The sequence below is a fragment of the Poecilia reticulata genome, chromosome 17 (assembly GCF_904066995.2).
Source record: "Poecilia reticulata chromosome 17, P_reticulata-male-v2, whole genome shotgun sequence".
Classification (NCBI taxonomy): Eukaryota; Metazoa; Chordata; class Actinopteri; order Cyprinodontiformes; family Poeciliidae; genus Poecilia; species Poecilia reticulata.
The window spans coordinates 15628813-15651049 of record NC_088846.1 but is presented as its reverse complement, the minus strand read 5'-3'; the positions used below and the strand labels follow the sequence as shown (position 1 = coordinate 15651049).

Genomic DNA, 22237 nt, shown 5'->3' with positions numbered 1-22237 from the left:
AGAAATAAGTAACTGTACATGTTCAAAAATCCATGAATAATATATGGAAAACCAATTTAAAACAGCACACATCAATAGCTTCCTTTTCAGAGACTAAAACGTTTGCGTTGGCCGGGAATCGAACCCGGGTCAACTGCTTGGAAGGCAGCTATGCTAACCACTATACCACCAACGCTACGGACTTATACAGAACAGCCTGAGGAAATTTAAACAATGTGCACTCTATATATTTCGTATTTTATGTCCGATACATTTTTATTTTCTGTTTTCTTCAAGCAGTGTGTCGTTCATCTGCCCACTATGTCTATAAGTGCTGTTTTCATTCCTTTTTTCAGTTTTAGCTAGTCGACTGCCTCGATTGTTACACGAGAATCACATTGCTCTCTTGTATTTCTAGCGTTAGCAGTGTAAAAAACGGTTTCCATTGTGGCGGATCAAACTAGACTTTTAAACAAGGGGCGGCCGGAGAGTATGGAGCTAAAACAATCTCATAATTCACAAATGCACAGCTCGAGATTAACAAATGCACAAGATCCACAAATGCACAGATCCACAAATGTACAGAAGGAGATCCACAAATGCACAGGATGATATTCACAAATGCACAAGATCCATTTGTGGATATTGATATGTGCATTTGTGAATTATGAGAATGGTTTACCTCCAAACAAGAGAGGGTAAAGATTGAATATAAATGACCATTGATTATCCACCATCCTGACTGAGCCTAAGCTATTTTGCAGAGAAATATTGGTGGAAACTTAAGTGTCCAAAGCTAACAGACACAAAACCTTGTGTTACATTTTGTTAGGTTGAGCTACAACTATTGCTGAATAGAGCTTTGCATAACAGTAACACTTTACTTAAAGAAAGGTACTTGGCCCGTACGGGGATCGAACCCGCGACCTTGGCGTTATTAGCACCACGCTCTAACCAACTGAGCTAACCGGCCGTGAGACGCAATTGGCCTACATGTTTCTAAAACTGAATGTTGTACAAATGGCATGAGGAGGCCATGAAGATTTTAGGTAGAGGTTTTAATAGGCTGCATTGCTTATCTGAAAAGCCCCGAGAGTTTTTTTACAGGAGGCTAATGAACTGCAGTCACAGCAGAAAGCAGTTCATAGTTTAGGTACAGCAAGTAACGCGCTGTTTGGCCGCCAGCGAAATTTCAGGGGCGCTGTTTCTCCCCTTCAATAACCGCTAAAGTGCATTTTGAGTTGCATAGAGGGACACATCGACGTAAAGAGAAGTCAAAACCGAGGAATCAATCTTGTACTTCACCACACAACTAATATATGCGGTGTAATATGATTCGCTCCATGGTAACCAATCAAATATCCGACCCACCAAACTCGTTCTTATACCTCCATTTGGGTCTCAACTGCTTCTAAAAACAAAGTGCTTTAAAAAAATCCTAGTTGTCTTTGGCAGTAAGCCAATGGCTTTTGATGATCTCTCGAACGCTGAGTCACGACTAACATATAATAAACCATTACATTTAATATCTCGTATACGAGGATTTCAGCATTTGCTGTCATCTCACTTCTTCGACAGACCTCGTGGCGCAACGGTAGCGCGTCTGACTCCAGATCAGAAGGTTGCGTGTTCAAATCACGTCGGGGTCAATTCTTTTTAAAGCAAATTGCTTCTCTTAGTCAACTAATTGTTCAATTCTTAACACATTAAGCATGTACAAAGTACAATGCTTAATGTACTTTGTATATTAAGCAAATATACAAAGTACATATTTGCTTAATATACAAAGCAAATATGTACTTTGCTTATATTTGCTTCACATATTTTATTTCACAATAAAAATATGTGAAATATAAAATGCTAGGATAAATAGCAAATTCAGAATTTACAACACGTACTGCTGAAAATCAGCCAATGGAAAAAAATTTTGCTTTTGTATATTTATGCAAAAACAGAGCACTTACAGCTCGGAACAAGAACATCCGTGTAAAGAGAGCGCATTTACATACGGCGGAAACAGTACTAGTAGTCTACTATCAACAACAGTGCAGAAAGAGCAATTTTCAAAAAGGAGAAAAAAAAAAGAGGGCTCGTCCGGGATTTGAACCCGGGACCTCTCGCACCCTAAGCGAGAATCATACCCCTAGACCAACGAGCCAAGATGCTGCAATCACATGCGGTATCACAACACAACTTTTAACAAGGGATTGAATCGGGTTATGTATTTTTTTGTATGTTATAATACTTTCTCAGAAAGGCGTGGTACTTCTGCCTGTTACGGTCTCTGTTTCACTATTCGGTTTTAACAATCCGTAAAAGGGAAGACGTAGATTATTAAGTCTAATCAAATCTAAATTCATAGAAAACAAAGCTACATGTAAGGAACTCGCCTCACAGATAATTAGAAAACTCTTTAAAATAGCTTACAACATTGAACAAAACGTGCTGAATTACCAAGAAAATCGGATAATTAGAACTCTCGGCTGTGATAACTTGTGAAACACGTGACTTGTTTTGCTTGGAGCTTCACTTTATACTATCAGAAAAAAGAAAGCAAATTCACGTACCAAAATACGTGCTGTTTTTACTCTATAAAGTAACTCTGTAATGAGATCCAACCGTCCAGCTGCTGCCGCCCCACCCGGGCCTGCTAACACCTGTCTTGCACAATTTGCATCAACAGTAGGGGCTCTGCTGGTATAACCTGTAAGGTGAGTTACACGTCCAGAGAGCCCTATTTAACAAGCTATCACATGGGTGGTAAACTAATAATAAACTATAGGAAAGTGAAACTACCAGGAAATAATCAGGTTTAGTTTTTATTATAGAAGCACTAATGACTGGAAAATGGTGCACTCAAAGATTGCCTATGCAATTCTGCTTCTGATCAGACATTATTCTATTGTATTTCGTATTTTAAATAGCAGTTTTATATGTTTAATTTAGAAAACCATGTTTGTACTTTGTATTTTTTGTGCTTAAGCTTTCATCAAACATTCAATTTTTCCCACATTGTGGGGAATTTATTGTTACATTTTTTTATGCATTTTTGTTTGGTTTGTATACATATCTTTAGAAGTTAAAAAAATCAATCAAAAATGTAAAATAAATAGATAAATTGATCTATTATGGATGAGGGAAAAACTAGGGAAACACAATTGTGGTGAGTTAACACTGTAAAAGACAAACACGAATAAAAATTTAGCAAGACACTAAAGTACCATGAATCAAACCAAAAATAGAAATATGAAGATTAACATGTTTTAGATAAAAAGTTAAATACTTGTATACAGAACAATAACATTGGTATGAATGTAAATCTTACAGCCAGACTTAGTAAATATTTTTTAGTTTTTAGTAAAAAATGTGTGTTTTTCCTATTATTATTATTATTATTATTATTATTATTATTATTATTATTATTATTATTATTATTATTATTATTATTATTTCTGAATGTGACACATTTAGGGAGTAATCAGTACCACTTTGTACTAGTCAGCAAATCTGTCCACTGCATACGGGTTTATGTGTACTGTCATGTGACCCAGACTCAGCCATCTTGTGGAAAACGAAGAGAGAGAGCCACTCAACAACACGCATACAAACCCTGAGCTGTCACAGCTACCAGAGGTAAGACAGCCAAAGTTTCATACACCAGCCAGGAATATTTATACATTTGACTTAAGTCCCATATGAAAGAGGCATGTTCTTACGGCCGGGAGCTGGTTGGGGGTGCTGTTTAAGCTATCATGTTGACTTGGCCTTTCAGCATCGAGATAGAGTGTGTTGGCGTTCGGGTTAGGTCGTGCTGGGTCCGGTACAGCTTGACGAAGAAACACCGCTGTGGATCCAGGCTGCTCGGGAGGGCCGCGTGCAGCTATTAGCTAGTCAGTTAGCATGCTAGCTTCTACGGTTAAATATATAAATTAACTTCCAGTACAGTGGTGCTCGTGTGAAATATATTAAACACATACAGATAACATTGAAATAATTATTAACGTGTAAATACCTGTGTATGACAAACGTATACTTTGCCACCCTTGGGCTAAAGAACCTTAAGCTAACGTGCTAACACAACTGGCTCTCGTGTTGGTTGGAAAAATACATTCAAGTAACAGCATGCAGCTAAAGAGTACTTTAACTTCATCTGCTAAGTTACAATTTATATATTATTGTACGCTCGGTTCTTATAACAACGTGATTGACGTCAAATAAAGTTTTCTGTTGAATTGTTGAACCTATAAACTTAACTCGCTTCTCCTGACATCGCAGTGAGGGTTATTTCTGTTTAACCTTTTAAAGCAACTTTCAGTGTTCAAACCGAGCGTAGCCCTTTATGGTTAACTGCAATCTGATGTTAAGCAGCTGGATTGGTCGCAATAGCAGATATTAAAGAACTTTCGCTTAGGAATTGAAGTTTATATCATAAACAGGAGTAATAAAATACAAATGTATCTTCTAATTCTCTGACGAACTTTGAGCTCTTCTCAAAAGTGTATTGCTCCAATCACCGAGTTGTCTTTTACCGATTTCAACAGTTTTTGTTTTAAACCGCTTCAGTCATGTCATGCAAAGTCTGTCGAAACAATTGATTTATGTAAACATTGCAAAATTAGCAAAACACATCTGTAACTTCCCATAGATGTTTCTAACTCATTTTGAGTTGGTCTATCAATTCTCTTCAAGTGGACAAATACACTTAACTAATTTGTCCAGGATTTCATATGGCAGTAGTAAACATTTGTGCCTGACATTTGAAGAAGCCTTTCATTGGAGTGCTTTGCTGTCAAGCTGATGTAATATATATAACAATTGTCAGTTCATGATTCTTTTTCAAGGAGTGAAAGCTTATTTGTTTAAGATAAGGGCACCTCTGTTATCAATTGCAGGTAGTGGACCTGCATTGCACCCAGGGAGGCTTCCTAAAATAGCAGATTGAAATCTTAAACTGTTTATGCTCTCTTGGGATGTGCCATATGTCTTGAATGGCTAAAATTCACTAAAATCAGTAAGCTGGTATTTAAACTGCTACCCAACTTGTCCTAATCTTAATAAAACTATCTGACTTTCATGAGTTCAGGAGGACTGTTAAGTTTATTTATAATGAGAAAAATATTATTGTAAATTCTCGTTCAGATAATTATCAAAGTATGGTTAATGGTTATTTTTGAATTATTGTAACTGTTATATAAACAAGATTAAAATCACTGTTATTTCTAAAACTTTATCTTGCACCGTTGTCTACACATAAATACGTTTGATTCCCAATTTTTGTACTTGATAGAAATAAATGGACAATAATCTCTTCTTTTTCTTTGCATGTTTGAAGAACGCCAAGGAAAAATGGCCGAAACCCAGACACTTAACTTTGGACCTGAATGGTAATAAAACAGACATGAATGGTTGAACATGATGACAGTCGTAATTTTTTTTGTTCTGACATGAGTATTCTTTTTGATGCTCCTGCAGCTTTCCCATACACGTTCAGTCTTGCCCACTGCTGTCTCTTGTTTTGTTTTTTGACCATTTTGCCTAACAACGTTTTCTTTTTCTGCAAGGCTCCGTGCCCTGTCTGGAGGTGGGGGCGGCGGTGGCGGTGGAAGCAGCAATGCTGTTACTTCTCCCCCACTCTCACCTGCATTGCCAAAGTATAAACTTGCAGACTATCGTTACGGGAGAGAAGAAATGTTAGCACTTTATGTAAAGGACAACAAGGCGAGTATTTTTGCAGCATCTGTATCTTTCGTTCTCTCAGTGTTGATTTACATAAAAAAAGTTACATCCATGATGAGATGCATGTTTTCCTTAGTTTAGCATCTTTTAGAAACAAAAATGTCTTTTCCTCTCTTCCAGATCCCTATAGACCTACATGATAAGGAGTTTCTACCCATATTGCAAGAAGAACCTTTGCCACCTCTGGCACTCGTGTCTTTTACGGAGGAAGAACAGGTAGGAAAGCAATAAGAGTACTGACAAACGACGAAGACACTCACAAAATTCGGACCAGTCACGAAATAGTTTTGCAAGAAGGTGGAGGACAAAAAGTTTTTTACGTGAGAAGAAGAGGTGGACGACATGAGGCAAAATTACACGATTTTCATCATGTAACTGCAACAATGACAACTGATGTCGATGTTCTCAGCATCATTTTAAGAAAGCAATTCAGGCTTGACCTACTTTAGACCAGTTGATAATTGGGATGCTTCAATCATGTCGACTTTTAATAATAATCGATGACGTTACCTATAATAAACTTTACTTACTTTAGCTGTTTAAATTTCTTAAAATGCTAAAAGTTGCATCTCCTTTTCCCAAAATTTCTGTGTGCTGAGTTTTCCCCTGTATAGCTTTTCAGAATAGATGCATGTTTGATTTATCAACTATGTGGATCTGTGTGTGTTTTGCTTTTGGCATTGTAATTATGATGTAATTAGATTTGTATGTCTCTTTATATTTGACAAATGTTACACATTTGTGTAAAAGCTATTGAGTGCAAGGCTTTTACATTTTTGTGATATGTGTTGGACATTGTCAATTGCAATTTTTTTTTTTTTGTGAGAAAAATTTATTATTTAGGTTCATTCATAAATTAGTTAAAGATATGAGCAAAGGATCAATCTGAAGAATTTACTGTTTGCTCCCCTCTCCCCCTCCCCCTCTTTATATTTGCAGAGAAACTTTTCTATGTCTGTAAACAGCGCAGCTGTACTCCGGCTGACAGGGCGAGGCAGTGGGCCCATAGCTGGGGCGCCAAGAGGCCGAAGTACATCTAGAGGTAGAGGTAGGAATTGAACCAAGACCATACGTTGTGGTGTCAAATCTTTGTGGAATAAGTGACTTCAAGAGCAGATGTAAGACACATATTTCATTTGCTGAGCTGCTGATCTTGTGGGACTTCAGAGAGAAAATAACTGTAGATGGTTAAGATTCCTTTTGGCAGCCCATCATTTTTCCCACACTTTGAAGCACGGGGTGTAGCAGTGCCCCGCTCTAGTTGTTGTGCTTACCCGGCATACCTAAACTTCAGCTGTTTGAGCTCGTCAGTCCCTTGAAGGACTAAACTTCCTTCTAAACACAGTGATTTTTTTTTTTTTGCCACAGTTACAGGGCTTAAAGCACTTTGTCTCGGTGGTTTTCGATTTGAGAGCAGCCTGTTGGTCTGTCGCAACCTAACTTTAGTAAATGCACTGCTGACAATCAGAACTTAAGCACATGTGCTCTTGACCATTTACTAACAGTAAAATTGACTTACAGAAACTAACAAGCACCACATGTGTTCAGTTTTGCTCTGAAACTAAATGTGATTTTGAAGATTGTTTGTCACAAGCAGGAGTGGACTGGCCATCTGGCGTTTTTTTTTGTTTGTTTGTTTGTTTAGCTGTCAGGCTGCACTGTGGGACAGTCATGATCATTCTTACTTGATGTTTGTTTGTTGTTCAAAAAAAGGTGGTGGTGCAAAATCCACAAGAAAATGTTGGGGGTAGAGCAACTTCATTCACTTGATAGGTGCATGTTCCTTCTTTTTACAAAGTTAAAGAGGTCATAAGGATATATTCATGTGTTTTGGTAACATAAACAGCTTAAAGTTGTTGCTAGGCAAAGCATTTGGAACGTCAGCCTCACTTTACGTGTTCTACGTTAATTTCCCATTCATGATAAAATACTTTCTCCTACTTTCTGCACTTTTAACTTTTAGGCCGGGGAAGAGGTGATGGAGGGTTTTACCAAAGAAGTTTTGACGACGTGGAAGGTTTTGGTCGTGGAGGGAGGGAAATTCATCGCTCTCAAAGCTGGGAAGAAAGGTATTGGAACATGATTTTCTGGTGTCAAGTGTTTGTGGCAACATCAAACATTGTTTTGACCAATACAAATGTACAGTGAGATTTGTTTTTGACTGGCTTCTCCTTTTTAGTGATGACTTTTTTTCTACCAGGGGAGATAGAAGATTTGAAAAGCCAGGTCGAAAAGACCCAGGTTGGTCTAACATTTTGTAGCTCAAATAATCAATGTGTGTATCTTGGCATACAAACTGCTTCACCAACTCGTTTTTCTCTTTGCACATATCAGAAGCTGCTCCTGGGCATTTTCAGATCAATCACAGTAAGTGTGCTTCACAGAAATTCAAGTTGTTCACTGGAAATTTGGGGGGAAATTGCACGTTGCCTATTGTTTAGTTGTTTATATTATGATTCCTGTTTCATTTCTGCCTGGTCTTTTTACAGCCCGTCCGGGCACCTACGAGGACGGAGGGACGGGTCTACCCAGGAAGCACGAGTTTACGCGTTCAGAGAGTGAGAACTGGCGTACTTCTCGTGACGATCAGAACGGTGAGGATGATGAGGGGGGCTGGCGCCTGGCAGGTTCTCGTCGGGACAATGATCGGTGGTGCCCCTTGAGCCCAGGTGGGCCCTGCAGGAGCCACGTCACCTATAAATTTATCTTAGATGAATCATCTTTGATAAATGCGTTGGTGGATAATGTCCCATTTGTTTTATGACCCTGGGCTCATCATTGGGTGAAAAGTACACTTGTGTCAAAGATTATAAACTTACATGAAAATGGAGTTTTTGAATATCTTTTTGAAAGTGTAACTTTCAAAAGTGGAATAATATTCCACTACTAACATAAAACAAAAGTAACCAGCAGAGTTACTGTTTACTGTGAATGAGAACTGATAAGGATTTAGCGATACAGATTCAATTAGCATTCTCACTTAGCAATCCGGTTCCTTATTGATTCTCTAAGTGACTCTCCTTAAGTTAGGAAAATAAACTCTTAAATTAAAATGTGCCATTTTGTATTTGATTAAAAAAACCTACCTCAAAAAATAAAAAAGTAAAAATGAGCTTTTTAACATGAAATGCAACTACTAGCACAGTGCGGTTTTTATGCAGACAAATTTGCACGTTAGCCTCATCACGAAGGATTTTATTTAAGACTTAACTGTGAAAAACACTCTGAGATGTTATTTATTATTGTACTTGTCTTTGCTGAAGAGATAGCTAAAAGTGAGCGAGAGCTTACCTCTGTTCCAGTTCTTGCCATGGAAAAATATCTGTAGTTATCACCAAGATTTTGTTGCCCTTACATTATCACAAAATGCACACAGCATATGGACGAAACCCTCCAGTTTTATTAACTTTATTTTAGTTTAAACATATGATTGGTAGTTGTTGTTTTTTTTGTGTGATTGCGTTACATTTTTCCTAGATGGGCCTCGGTCTGCAGGGTGGCGGGAACATCCAGACCAACGTCGGCGCTTCCCATTTGACGCCAGAGAAGAGGAGCGCGGCTACAGGAGACCAAGGTCAGGCAGCGGCAGCCTGGAGGACGAGCGAGACAGCTTACCAGAGTGGTGTCTGGAGGACGCAGATGAAGAAGCTGGAACGTTTGATTCTTCAGGAGCTTTTCTTTCTCTAAAGGTAAGATATGAAAAACACATATTTACTTCCTGTCATTTCACATTTGAAAATAAATTGTCATCATTGAGATTTCTGGGATGATGCTGGTGTCAACTTTTGTTTAAATATTCTCTCTTTTGCTATCAGAAAGCGTCAAAGGAACCAATCCCAGAAGAAGCAGAGCTCGACTTCAGACCTTTGGAAGAGTGTGACGAAGGTCTGGAGGAGGAAGATATTTTACCCAGGGAGACCAAAGAGACAGAGAAAGAAGCCAAAAGAGAACCTCATCGAAAAGGTCAGCAAAAATAATCATCATTTCAGGTTTAGTTTTGCTTTTACATTAATCGGTGCATCTAAATAGAAATCAGCAAGAAATTAACTTATTTCGAAATGAAGTCTTTCTTTAAAACAAAATGTATCTTCTGATGCTACAATTTGTTCTTATAAAAAAAAAAAACATCTGTCTGAATTGTTGTTTTGATTTGAGAAACTTAAACCAGAAGTTTAAAGGGTGAGAGAACAAAAAGCTGCTCTTTTGAGCCGGCTCAAGTCGACCCAGCCGGTGTTGTTATAAAGTCTCTGTTGCTGGAAGAAAAAATAAACCAACTTCTCCACCTTACCTCTTGTCTGCTCTGATTTCTTTCATCTGAGCGAAACGAGAGCCCTTTTTTCTGCCGAAAAACTTTTGTTTTGGTCCAAAACAAAAGTTAAAAATATCTGAAATGGAAAACAGATTAATTCATTTTTGTGAATCTGTGCGTCTTTTAATTGTTTCAGACTCGGCCAGAAGGTCAGAAGACGGTGCGTCTCTTGGTCCAGCCGTGGCTTCAGCAGTCTCAGAGTCGCAGCCCCCTCCTCAGAATTTGTCTCCAAACCATCCCAGCAGAACAGACGAGACCGAACGACCAGCTGAGCGCCACCCGCCCCTGGAGCTCCCACCAGAGCCCTGCAAAGCACCGCTTCGTATTCCCATGTCTAGTAGCATCCTGGAGTCGCATGCCATGGCCCACATTTCCACCACCCTGCCCGGTGGGACTTTATTTCCTATCGAAAATAAACTGCTTTCTGCACGCACCCTGCAACTGACACTTTCTGCTTATGTCTGTTTCATGCAGAGGTTTCTGTTCCGTCATCCACTGTTCATCTACCACAGCAAAAACCCATTGAAATCCCTGTGGCAATAAACAATGCTTTACCCTACACATCAAATATAATAGTACCTATAAGCAGAATCACCACGGTGACGCATGACACTGATGAAGATGAGGGTCTGAAACACTTTGAACAAGTAAGTTTCCACAAATTCTGCTGGAAGTTGTCATCAGATACTGTTCTGAATAATGTCACTACAGATGTACATATTTTTGGCTGAGTTAAAATGATATATCCTTTTCTAGGAGGCAGAAAAGATGGTAGCATACCTCCAGGACAGCGGGGTGGATGATGACAGACTTGCAGCAAAGACTTCAGAGAAGCCTAAGCCTGCGGGCCTGCCACTTACCCATGAAGCCGCTCTCAAGTGGTTTTACAAAGATCCACAGGGGGAGATACAGGGTGAGAAGGCAGGGAGATCAATGTGCTCTACATTTCAACGTCACATTCTTTCTCGAAACATGTCTCATTTGGACACTCCCCTCCCTCACTTTTACATCCTCAGGTCCGTTCAGCAATCACGAGATGTCTGACTGGTTTCAGGCTGGTTACTTCACCATGTCTCTGTTGGTCAAAAGAGGCTGTGATGAAGTGTTCCAACCTTTGGGAGAGATGATGAAGATTTGGGGGAGGGTGCCCTTTACTCCAGGCCCTGCACCGCCACCACTACAAGTAGGAACCCCTTCAAAATCCAAGTGACTCTCTGATGTTTTACAACGTTTGGGAAGTGATAACTTGAAGCCCGAGTTACAGCACGCAGAAATAAGGGATCGAATCAGCTGTTTTTCTCGAACAGTCAAGCTGAGAGGAAATTTTCATTACCAACCTGGGAGCTAAATATAGATTATGTGCTTGATTTCTCGTCAGGCATTATTAGCTGCTTTGTTCACAGATATTTGACCTTTTCATTCTGCCAGTTATTCTTAGCCACAATTGAATTGACTTGAAATGTTTTCTATTGTTTCTGACAAATACAAATGCTCTCTGCAGCTCCTCTGGATTTTTATAAATGTTTACAAATGAAGGCTGATAGTATCTTGTAAACTAATATTTTATGCATCGCTGTCAGAGGCTGTTATGCTTAGAACTCCAGAACAAACAATGGGTGGTTTCAACATAGAGCTTGCTGGGGAACAAGAGTTTCCAGGAACTTAATTATGCAGCTCTGTGGTGAGTCTAATGTTAAAACAGTTTGATTTGCTTGAAGGCTTTTCAGGTTTCGTTTTCTTTACTAGTACCAGATGGTGACCTGTAGATGGCATTAGAGTACACCAAATTTCCCAATATATTTTTATGAAGCAACATTGTTTTGAATTTACTGTTGTCCCGTGATGTTTTTAAAGGTATTTGGTTACATTTTTCTTAGCTTGAGAGTTTGAAATATTTCCTGAAAGTGTAATATTGATGGTAGAAATTAAAACAATGTAGTTTAATCTTCACATAAGGCCTTTGCTTTGATCTCAATCAGAGCATGCAACATTTTAGGCTTTCTAAGGAACATGTTAGGATTGCAAATAAGTCATTTATTTGATTTATTTATTTATGTGACACTGCTGTGATCCGTTCTTAGTTGATCCTTCTCTGTGTTGCAGGCTGATGGTGACCAGGAGAGGTTAAAGAGACAGCAGGAGCTCACTGCTCTCAACCTTTACCAGCTGCAGCAGCTGCAATATCAATACCTCCTCAGGTATGTTAGACTCTCTCTGCAAACAAGCAAATTTGTTGTGTTATCTTTCTCTACACAAACGTCTATTTCATTTTAAACCATCCAAACTATAGAACAGTGTGTGAAACAGAGAGGGTTCCCAGTTATTGAGTGGGTTAAGTGAGCATAGTACTTGTTGGGCCTTGTCTGACTTTAATTGTAGGCACACACTGCCTTTTCTTGTCATGTCCCTCCTGCTTCCAAACTCTCAACTACACAAGCCAAATGAAGCTCGTCTCTGGATTAGAACTTGCTCAACATAATGTAGTTGAATCCTTGACCATCACATGTTAAGTTATTCAGTTCCTGACTTTGTTTCCTTTTTTTTTTTTGTCTATTGTTTTGCTCCTGAACAGGCAACAGTATGCCCAGGCGTTGGCGCAGCAGAAAACTTTAGTGCTCAACTCGGCTCCTCTCCAACAGCAGCAGCAGCACCAACAGCAGATCAACATGCTTCTGCAGCAATACCAGGCTCTAAAGATAAGGTTTGGAGCAATTAGTTAAAAAAAAAAACATTTTGGCAACACTTTGAAGGGGTGTAAAAAGTTGCATTAAAAGTGTCAACTTTGCATTATAAGTGTCATTATTTACCAAATGACACTTCATGACAACAGAAGATTCCATCATGTTTGATGTCTTAAGCAGACCCCTTCAAATACAGTGCTACCAACATTTTCAACTCCCTTGCTCCAAGTCCATATTTAACTTATGTTCTTCTGTTTGATATCTGGAAAACATAACATTGCGATACTGTTAAATATCATATAATCTATAGTATAGATTATGTTTAACCTACATTTTCCTCCTCACTCTTTCTTTATCATTACAACACCTTCACTGTTCTCCTGCGCTTTCTGATCTCACTCAATAAGACTTAATATCAAGTGTTTGTGTAAAGAACTGTTAATATATGTGCTCAAATGCAAAGTTTTATTTAACACACGACCCCTGAAATACTGTAGCCTACTAAATATTGCAACCAAAAAGCCGTTTGTAATTGCAATATTTCACACGTTGACATTAAGATAACCATTGGGATTTACATGTCTGGCACAATTTCCAATAGCAGTGTATTAATTTCCTCTTTTGTTGTCTGTGTTTCTGTAGTGCTTCTGACAGTCTTCTACCTCCTGTTACCCGATCCCTGCCAGTCCCTGACTCGGGTTCGGTGTGGGAAATGCAGAATCCCTCTTCTCAGGCCTCCTGCACACCAAACCTTCAACAGGCTGCTACAAGCAGTGAGTTTCTGCTTTTGGCGTTCGGCTGCATTTGCTGTTGCAGAAACAAATCAGTTACATGGATGATTTTTTTTATTACTTGCACACAGCTTGGGAAGGCAGCAGTGTATGGGATTTGCCTATAGACTCAGTGGCACAAGCTCCAACTATTGAGCAGATGCAGCAGTTTGAGAAGGCAAGGTCTGCAAAGGTAAGCATCACCTCATCAAACTTTAGTTGTTCTTTCTGGCATTTAAAGATTCCTCAGTGTTACATTTAGGCCAACATGGTTTTTCCCAAGATGTACTATTTTGGAAAATGAAATGACACTAATGTACATTTCACAGCTTCTTTACTCAATATATTCCAGATAATGTTTTCCTACACAAAGGTGTAGATAATTCTGCTGACTAAATGCTGACTCTTGAGCAAAATGACATTAAGCAGCAAAATATTTCTTACATTAAACCACTTGCATGATCTGGACTGGAGCAAGGTTTCAGCTTATGTGTGTGCCTGCACAAAATAAGTGAATATTTGATCAAGCTGATTTTTTTTTTTTTTATTATTTTGCTAATAATGGCTGAATGTTAAGTGTATTTCTCCTTACAGTCAGTCATTGTGAAGTAGTTATTTAGAAAGGGACAATGTATAGATCAAACATAAATGTCACCACAAGCCAAAATCTAGAAGCACTTTTTAAAGAAGGAAGCTCGTTGCTCCAAAACCATAACAATGCAGCTGCTCTCCATGCCGGGGTTTTCCGTGCCTTTTCGGTTCCGTTCATTGTATCATTGGTGCCCAATGAATTCACATATGGACCAGTGGTGATCCAAGAGTCTGTCTTGGATCACCTGCACCAAGTCTGTGGTTTATCAGTCCTTTTAGGATATTGCAATGTTTTTTTTTTTAATTATTATTATTGTTTCTGCAGCCTAAAATGACTCATTTCACAGCATCTGTTTTTCAACAAGTTGCATCAAATTTCTTTTGAAGCTTTATTTTGTGCCATAGATGGTCTTGCAAAAAAGTTTAATTGCTGCACATAACCTTCCCAAAAAAGACAAGATTTGAAAGTGCCAAACATTAACTATGTTAAGTGCAAAGGAAGACTTCAATATTGGTCATTCAAGTTACCATAGACTGTATACACAATATAAACAAAACCTACAGAACATCTTTAGAATGTTGGGCAAAAAAAGGCTAATATTACCATTTGCCATCACACATTTAACTTCCTGTCACGAAACAGGAAGTTAAATTAAAAGGGGCCTAAGAGGACTGGTAAAAAAATATTAGTGGAGTTGCAGTGATTTATCAGAAAATAAGGAAATGCAGAAAACGTTGGTCAGATTTGCAGAAAAGTTGTGATGACAGGGGAAAATTGAAAGTCTACACAAAATATGTGAATGTTTTGTGAATTTACTTTAATAGTTGCGATTGCACCTTCCTAGAGGGTCAGGTGTATGGCCAACAGAGAAGGTGTTGATCATTACCTTCGATATGATCTACTCAAATTTTTTAATGAGCTTTGATTGTACCGATGTTTAACTGATATTCAAATACATAGTTGGAGCTGGAGAGACGGGAGTCAGAGTTAAGAGCAAAACGGGAGGAAGAAGAAAGGAAACGTTTGGAAGAGGCTCTCAGGGCTCGACAGGAGGAGGAAAGGAAGCGGTTGGAAGAGGAGGAACTGGCTCGGCAAAAACAGGTGGCGCAATTTAACCGTCTATTCAAATTGAGTAAGGTCTAGGAATAACTTTTTTTTAATGGCACTGACTTAATATTGTATCTTTAGGAAGAGGCGCTGAGGCTACAAAGAGAACAAGAGGAGGCACAACGCAGGCAAAAAGAAGAGGAGGAGAGGAAGGCGCAGGAGGAAGCTCTCCGAAGATTGGAGGAAAGACGGCGGGAAGAAGAGGAGAAAAAGAAACGGGAAGAGTTTCTTCGGAAACAGGTAAATAAATAAATTCTCAAAGCAGTGATTTCCATAAAAATGCTTCAATAAACGCAGTTCTCTCTTCATCAGGAAGAGGAGCGCAGAAAGCAAGAAGAACTGGAGGGGTTGAGAAGGCGCGAGGAGGAGAAGAGGCGAGTGGAGGAGGAGGCCGCTGCTGCAGCTCTTGCACAGCAACAGGAGGAGCAAAAACGAAGAGAGCAGGAGGCCCAAAGACAGCAGGAGCTGCAGAGACAGAGGCAACAGCAACAAGAGGCCCTCAGAAGACTGCAGCAGCAGCAGCAACAGCAGCAGCAGCTCGCACAGATGAAGGTAAGGACTCACTGCCAACATTAGGTGTCAAAAACTGAACAAAATGGACCCAAATGTTGAGAAAACCTTTTGTCCTGGTTTGCAGCTTCCATCATCTTCTAAGTGGGGACAGCAGTCAGCCAACCACAACCACACACAAAATGCCTTGTCACTGGCCGAGATCCAGAAACTAGAGGAGGAGCGAGAACGACAGGCATGCGAGGAGGTAAGACCCACGATGATGTTACACTCTACCTCCTTTTTTTGTAATTCTCTACATTTTTAGCTTGAAATGAATGTTACCTTTAACTTACACTCTCAAAACAAACTGTTGTCTTTTTCGCTTTGTTTCTCCCAGTCAGAGAGATTAGTGATTGGCAGCTCAGTGTAATACAGGTAAAGAAAGGTGGAAGCGCATTGGATCAAAACATGAGTAATATATTCATGAGGAATGCAACACTATTGAGATTTGGGCTGATATTTGCATTGCTGTTATGGATAGTAATATAATCTTTTGAGACTATGAAAAAGGACCACCCAGCTGATAACGCTTATCTGCTTTAGTCAAACTCCCCACTTGTCTTCGCTCTGTCACTATTGCTGACTTATGACCAAACAAATACCTCCTTCCCTCCTCAAATGGCAACAAAATGGAAATGAAACATTGGGTATTAATTTCAGTCATGGGACTGAAAATACGAGGCCTATTATGATGCGTCTCTCCGGCTACAGGGGGAAAAGATTTAGAAAAGTCAGAAATGACCTAAAAATCTCTCAGAGCGATGCATCACTCTTGAAATTATGATATTGAAGTGTGATTAAACGTTTATTGATCTGTAAAAAGCCCGACCTGCTGATTCAGATTTATTTATTTTTTTGTCTGAAATGTTGCAAAAATTTAGCAAGACAGTCATTGATTGAGTTGCTAACAGTGGGACGACTATTATTAGCTGGAAATGTGCCGACGTGGGAGGCTGTGGTCGCTGCTGCACAAAAAGTTGATCACCAGGTTTACTTGAATCAGAAACTCGCTGTGATCATCTCAGACTGTGGAAGCAGAGCGACGTCTCAATTTATCGAGTAATAAATTAATTTCATGTGTGACCTATCCTTGCTAAAAACACTTATGTGGTCTTCTCACCTTTACAGCAGCGACGTCAGCAGCAAGAGCTCCTAAAGCAGCAGCAACAGCAGGCGCTACAACAAGCCCAGCAGTCGCATGCCAAGCTCTCTGGTTGGGGTAACGTAGCCAAGCAACCCGTTATCACCAAGTCGTTGCTGGAGATTCAGAGGGAGGAGGCCCAGCAGATGAAGCAGCGGAAGGAGCAGCCACACCAACAACATCCCACCGTCACTCAGCAGACCCGAACTCAAAACAGAACCGTATGTAACACCAAGCTTTAGTTAGTGGCGTCTTCAGTGCCTCTTTCTGTACTGAGGTCAAGTACTAAATTGATCTCTCCATGTATGTTTCACCACACTGACATTGCAGTCAAAGGTCTGTGATCATCAATCAATTTTGTTTGGATAATAATAGGGCTGCCGTAATCAGAAAAATGTTATTTGTTAATATTGAATAACACAGATTAATTGAACTATTATTTTGACCTCAGAGCCTCTCTCCAACGGAGGCTCTTAAGTCTCGCTTGTTGTTCATCGCACGAGTGATGAACAACAGTGAAAGAGAAGTTTTCTACAACAGCAGAAACAAACACCAACAAACAGACGGCACCAAAAGTATCAAATTTTTCAACTTTCTCGTGTTGCGTCATTAGTCCATGTATGCGCATCCACATGTAGAAGCTCGAAATTTCACATGCGCGATTTACACCGGTTACTCGACTGGATGAGGATAAGCAAACGTACAAGTTCCACAAGAAATGGATGGAGAGGAAGAAAATGACTTCACTTAAACCTACTTGAATATAAAAACCTTGAAAAATGAGAATCTTCAGACAAAGCGTGAAACGTTTTTAGAAAATATGCATACAGTGAGTGGAGGTTTTTGGTATAGGATGAGTCGTTACGCAGGGCGGCATCAAAAAGGGGCAAAGCACCTAGAAACTAGAACTTTAAATGTATCTTTTCTGTCAGTTGTACCCTGAACAAGTTTACTACTATTTGTATGCTTGTGTAGTGAAGTTAGTTTTCCTTACCTGCTGTTGAGTACTAGGAATCTACATTACCTGCTTTCTGCAGCCAAATAAAGCATGTAGTTTCTTGGATTTTAATTGGTTGGAATGCGACAAGAGGGGCTTGCAAAACTGCGTGCACACTTGTATTTCAAGTTTACAAATTTAGTCATAGTGATTAATCACAGTCCCAAAGTGTGATTACTCTGACAAAATTTGTTAATCGTTTCATAGATAGCGGTAGTTAATATTTCATGCTATTTGTCATAACTTCACTTAGTTATGACAAATAACTGCTTTGAAGTAGCAGTTAATGGAAATTGGGTTTCCCTGTAATTTCCTCCAGCAGATTAAAATCATGGGTGTTTGTTGCTTCACACTTGGCGCATGTCTCCATGTTTGTAGCAGTTTGTGGTGTTTGTCAGACGGAAAGAGCATGAAGGTTGTTTAAATATGAACATGGAGGTAATTATTTTTGCCAAGTGATACACAGAAATCCAAAGCCAACTCATAACCTCTCACCTCTGAAGTCAGACATTGTTATAGCTAGAATTGTGTTAGAGAGTCACTCCACGCATAGGTTTGTCTTCTGCTGCCAGTTGTTGAATGCAGGCAGATTTTATCATCCGTTTCTCAAAATTAGAACTCTGAAGCTGTGCGCCTCAGATAAAGGTGTAAAAATTAAAAAGGTACGCTTCACCTTTTAATGTTTTTTTTTTTCTCAGCATATTGTGCACCAGGGTCAAACAAAGGGTTGAGTTCAAATGTAGGTCAGTCAGGTTTTCAGATGAAAACTCTCAGGATTTTGAGTACAGCAAAATAGATTATTATTTGGCACTTACAGGATCTGAGCCAACTTATTCAGACCTTTCTTTAAAATGTAAAGGAAAAAATCTGAAAATATTTTAAAGGTTTATTGCTGGTGACTTTGCACGTTTCTAAAAAGTGGCTCTGGCAGTCATCACCTCCTGCTTTTAGCCTCAGACAACTTTGTGAAAATATGACATGAAATGTGAGATTCATGTTGAAAAATCATTGTTGACCTTAAAGCACCGTGTCTCTTCACAGACGTCGCTGAGTAACTCGGTTTGGGGGTCTGTTAATACCAGCACCAACTGGGGCTCCGACTCCAGCAGCATCTGGGGCGATACCCAGAATTCAAACATGGGCTTCTGGGATGAGGCCATAAAGGAGGCCGTCCAGCAGCCTCCCCCGACCAAAAAAGGCAACACCCAGAAGAACAACAAAGGCAACGCCAACCTCAGGTATTTGTTTAGGATGCCAAATTAAAACATTGTCTTAGTCAGAGCTTGTGGTGGGAAAACATGACTGATTATTTGAAAGATATGAGTAATACACACTTCTCACGGTGACGGTTAATACGACAGTAACCCGATGTTCTTTTGTCCTCTCCATTAAGTAACTCTATGAGTGGGCGAGCCAGTAAGAAGGCTGACGAGGAGGAGAAGCTGCTAAAGTTGTTCCAGGGTGTCAGCAAGAGCCAGCAGGACACATTTATGCAGTGGTGTGAGCAAACCCTGCACTCGCTCAACACAGCCAACAATCTGGATGGTAAACCCCAGTTTATTTCTTTCAGGAAAGACCTGATGATGCGCCGCTCCTGGTGGCCTGAGTGACGGATAATTGTGCAATTTGTCTTCCTGCCAGTTCCAACGTTTGCATCCTTCCTGAAGGAATTGGATTCTCCTTATGAGGTGCATGACTACGTCAGGGCCTATTTGGGGGACACTCCTGAGTCCAAGGACTTTGCCAAGCAGTTCCTGGAACGTCGTGCCAAACAGAACGCTAATCAACAGAAACAGTTGCTGCCGAAGCAACAGCAAGCCAAGCAGCAGCAGCAGCAGCAGGTAGAAAAGCCTAAACATTTCTTTTTTAATGTTCCAATAACCCAACAGTTTCATTTTGTCTTTTGGTTTCGAGTTACAGACGAATTGTCTTATAATCGGGTCAAAATCTGACTTAATCAAACATCTTTGTCTGAGAATAGTTACTCATTCAGGGTGACACATTTCAAAGGACTAAAGCGGCCGTGTTCAGCTAAAATAAGCGTTGCATGCTAAATTTATTTTATTTATTTATTTTTTGCAGTGTCTCATTATAAAAAACCTAAATAAGTAATTCAGATAAATAGATTATTGTTTTTCAGTCCTGAACAGTTTTAATGTTGTTTTTATTGTTTTAAAATCTGACTCCTACTAGATGTATTTTTATTTTTATTTTAGTTTTTTATATTGATCTGTTTTTCTCACTTTACTATGAACTTTACACATATTTTTTCCAGTCTGGTTGAGTTGCAGCAGAACTGGAAAATGTTCTTAATCTTAAGGAGTCTCAACCTAAACATTTTTCAGACCCACATAGCTGATGTTGTTTCTCGCATGTTGGAACATCCAAATGACAGGAAACTGAAATATTAACTAAACCCAACATTTTAATATAAGCTTTGTTATGGAAAAAAATTTATTTATCCAAACAAGATGGGAGCTCCAATACAGTCGTCCAGGTCAAAGTAAAAAGCTAATCAGAAAGAGTCGGCACATTTATTTAACATTTTTTGTTGACAAGTGATTTTTTAGTCAGAGGTGGAGCAGCCTTTCATGCAGACGTCTGTCTGAATTAAGCAAAGGTTAAGGAGGTTCAATTTGTAATTTTAAGGCACCTGCAGGGTAATGATTGGGATCTCGTTAGTCTGATGTTCTGTTTCTACTCGAGGACTCTGTGTGGGGTGGAATGGGATCTTCAGCCATCTACCAATCCAACCATTCAAGTGGCCAGCAGCAACGATTTGAGACGGTCACCTCAGGGAAGAAGAAAAAGAAGCAGAAAATGGTCCGAGCAGACCCAAGCCTTTTAGGTGAGTTCAAACATCCAGCTATTAAATTAACAAAGCGTCTCGGTTTTATCGCCATTGTGTACTAAGTCTTCTATTCTTTTTTTTTTTTCCCAATGTTAGGTTTTTCTGTGAATGCATCATCTGAGAGGTTGAATATGGGGGAAATCGAAACCTTGGAGGACTTTTAAGGGACTGCAGCCGAGCAAATCCCAGTGACTGTATCCAGTTTGAACAGCAGCTGTTTTACCTAAACCCCCAGCCCTCCCTGTTTTCAAAAAAATGTTTTTTTTTTGTTGTTTCCCATCAATCATTTTCCCCATTACAGTTTTTTTTTTGTTTTTCGCGTCTTGCAAACTGACCTATAGCTGGAGCAAACTGGAGAATGAACCGTCTGCCAGGCCAAATCGGCACTCTTCAGAGTCGTTGATCTCTTCTGGCTTCAGTTTGATTTGGAAACGCTTCTCACAAAAACTCAGAGATGACAAATTTGGCCTCTATAGTATGTGGATTTTGTTTTAGGAGTGGATATTTGGGTTTCATAATATGTTAAAGGATAAAAAAAATACTTTTGTTTTATTTATTAAAAGCCCCCACTTCACCCCCTCCCCCATCCACCCTCTCTTCTCCCTTTAATTGTTCGGCTGGTTGTTCATGGATACTAACGGCGAAGTAGAGCCCAAGGATTCATGCCCACTTATGTCCTGTTTTAAGGACATGTTCAAAAGTTCCAACTAGTTATCTATTTCTTGTAAAATACTAGGCTGTTAAAAGAATAAACTTTCAATTCTGCATCTGTATTATAATATATGAGAAGGATCTGCTGGAGTCATACTTTTTTATTGCAGTATGGAATAATAAAACAGTCTTATGTTTGGGCTGTTCACATCTGTGTCTGAACGATTCAGTGAAACCACAAAATGTGCAAATCACCACACTACAATACATGACTTTTATAAGGAAAATGGGAATAAATGTCTCGCTACTGGTAATTATACACAGATACTGCTACAAGTTATTTCGGTCTCATTAAAAATAAGCATAATTCATCGCTCTCAACTTTAAAAATCTGTCTGAAGTTTTAAGTTCTCCTTGGTTGGGGACCTAATTGCAAACCTCATGAAAGAAAAAAATTATATATTTTATGAGTATATTAAAAATCCTTAATAAACCATTAGTTATTAAAACCAATGTAATTAAGCAGGCAAACATCAAATCACATCTGGAGGAAATTTGAAAGATTGGAGAACAATCATACACAGCTTCTTGCAGTGATTAAAGATTTAACTATCAAATGGCCACTTCCTCTGGAAATGTAAATAATTTCACCTTTTTTTTTTGGAAAAGTAAAAGAATTCACCAGAGGAAGACCTTCACGGTCTGATGGCTGAAAAATCGGCTTGAGATAAGTCGGGACTTCTGACTCGTAGCCTTCGGTCTCATTGAGTCAAATGAACCGGACCGGGTCCCTTGACCTGCGGTTCTGAATGTCCCACTCCTCAGCTCAGTGGGCGGAGAATCTCTGCATGACATTTGTTCCACCCGACCT

At 39.4% G+C, this 22237-nt stretch overlaps 1 protein-coding gene and 4 non-coding genes across 9 annotated transcripts; 2 read left to right on the top strand and 3 right to left on the bottom strand.

Annotated features, from left to right (window-relative positions):
* Positions 1-103: 103 nt before the first annotated feature.
* On the bottom strand, positions 104-175 carry trnag-ucc (transfer RNA glycine (anticodon UCC)). Its single transcript has one exon. It is a non-coding gene; the product is annotated as a tRNA-Gly (tRNA).
* A 703-nt stretch (positions 176-878) lies between these two features.
* trnai-aau (transfer RNA isoleucine (anticodon AAU)) lies at positions 879-952 on the bottom strand. The gene has a single exon. It is a non-coding gene; the product is annotated as a tRNA-Ile (tRNA).
* Positions 953-1556: 604 nt separating this feature from the next.
* On the top strand, positions 1557-1628 carry trnaw-cca (transfer RNA tryptophan (anticodon CCA)). Its single transcript has one exon. It is a non-coding gene; the product is annotated as a tRNA-Trp (tRNA).
* A 437-nt stretch (positions 1629-2065) lies between these two features.
* On the bottom strand, positions 2066-2137 carry trnap-agg (transfer RNA proline (anticodon AGG)). The gene has a single exon. It is a non-coding gene; the product is annotated as a tRNA-Pro (tRNA).
* A 1374-nt stretch (positions 2138-3511) lies between these two features.
* gigyf2 (GRB10 interacting GYF protein 2) lies at positions 3512-21574 on the top strand. 5 transcript variants are annotated; one of them, XM_008434117.3, is made up of 29 exons: positions 3512-3612; positions 5312-5363; positions 5541-5697; positions 5836-5931; positions 6655-6763; positions 7679-7784; positions 7916-7956; positions 8050-8082; positions 8205-8309; positions 9193-9404; positions 9531-9678; positions 10161-10412; positions 10499-10671; positions 10781-10937; positions 11041-11207; positions 12128-12222; positions 12597-12725; positions 13348-13478; positions 13568-13668; positions 15028-15168; positions 15256-15414; positions 15472-15726; positions 15812-15931; positions 16855-17088; positions 18906-19102; positions 19258-19409; positions 19506-19705; positions 20571-20712; positions 20812-21574. In XM_008434117.3, exons 2-29 carry the CDS (start codon positions 5326-5328, stop codon positions 20877-20879), a joined length of 3918 nt encoding a protein of 1305 aa, XP_008432339.1. In that variant the 5' UTR covers positions 3512-3612; positions 5312-5325; the 3' UTR covers positions 20880-21574. The 5 variants fall into 5 exon arrangements, with proteins under 5 accessions (XP_008432339.1, XP_008432338.1, XP_008432337.1 ...); XM_008434116.3 differs by having other exon boundaries at positions 7895-7956; positions 9211-9404; XM_008434115.3 differs by having other exon boundaries at positions 7895-7956; positions 15487-15726.
* The last annotated feature ends 663 nt before the right edge of the window (positions 21575-22237 follow it).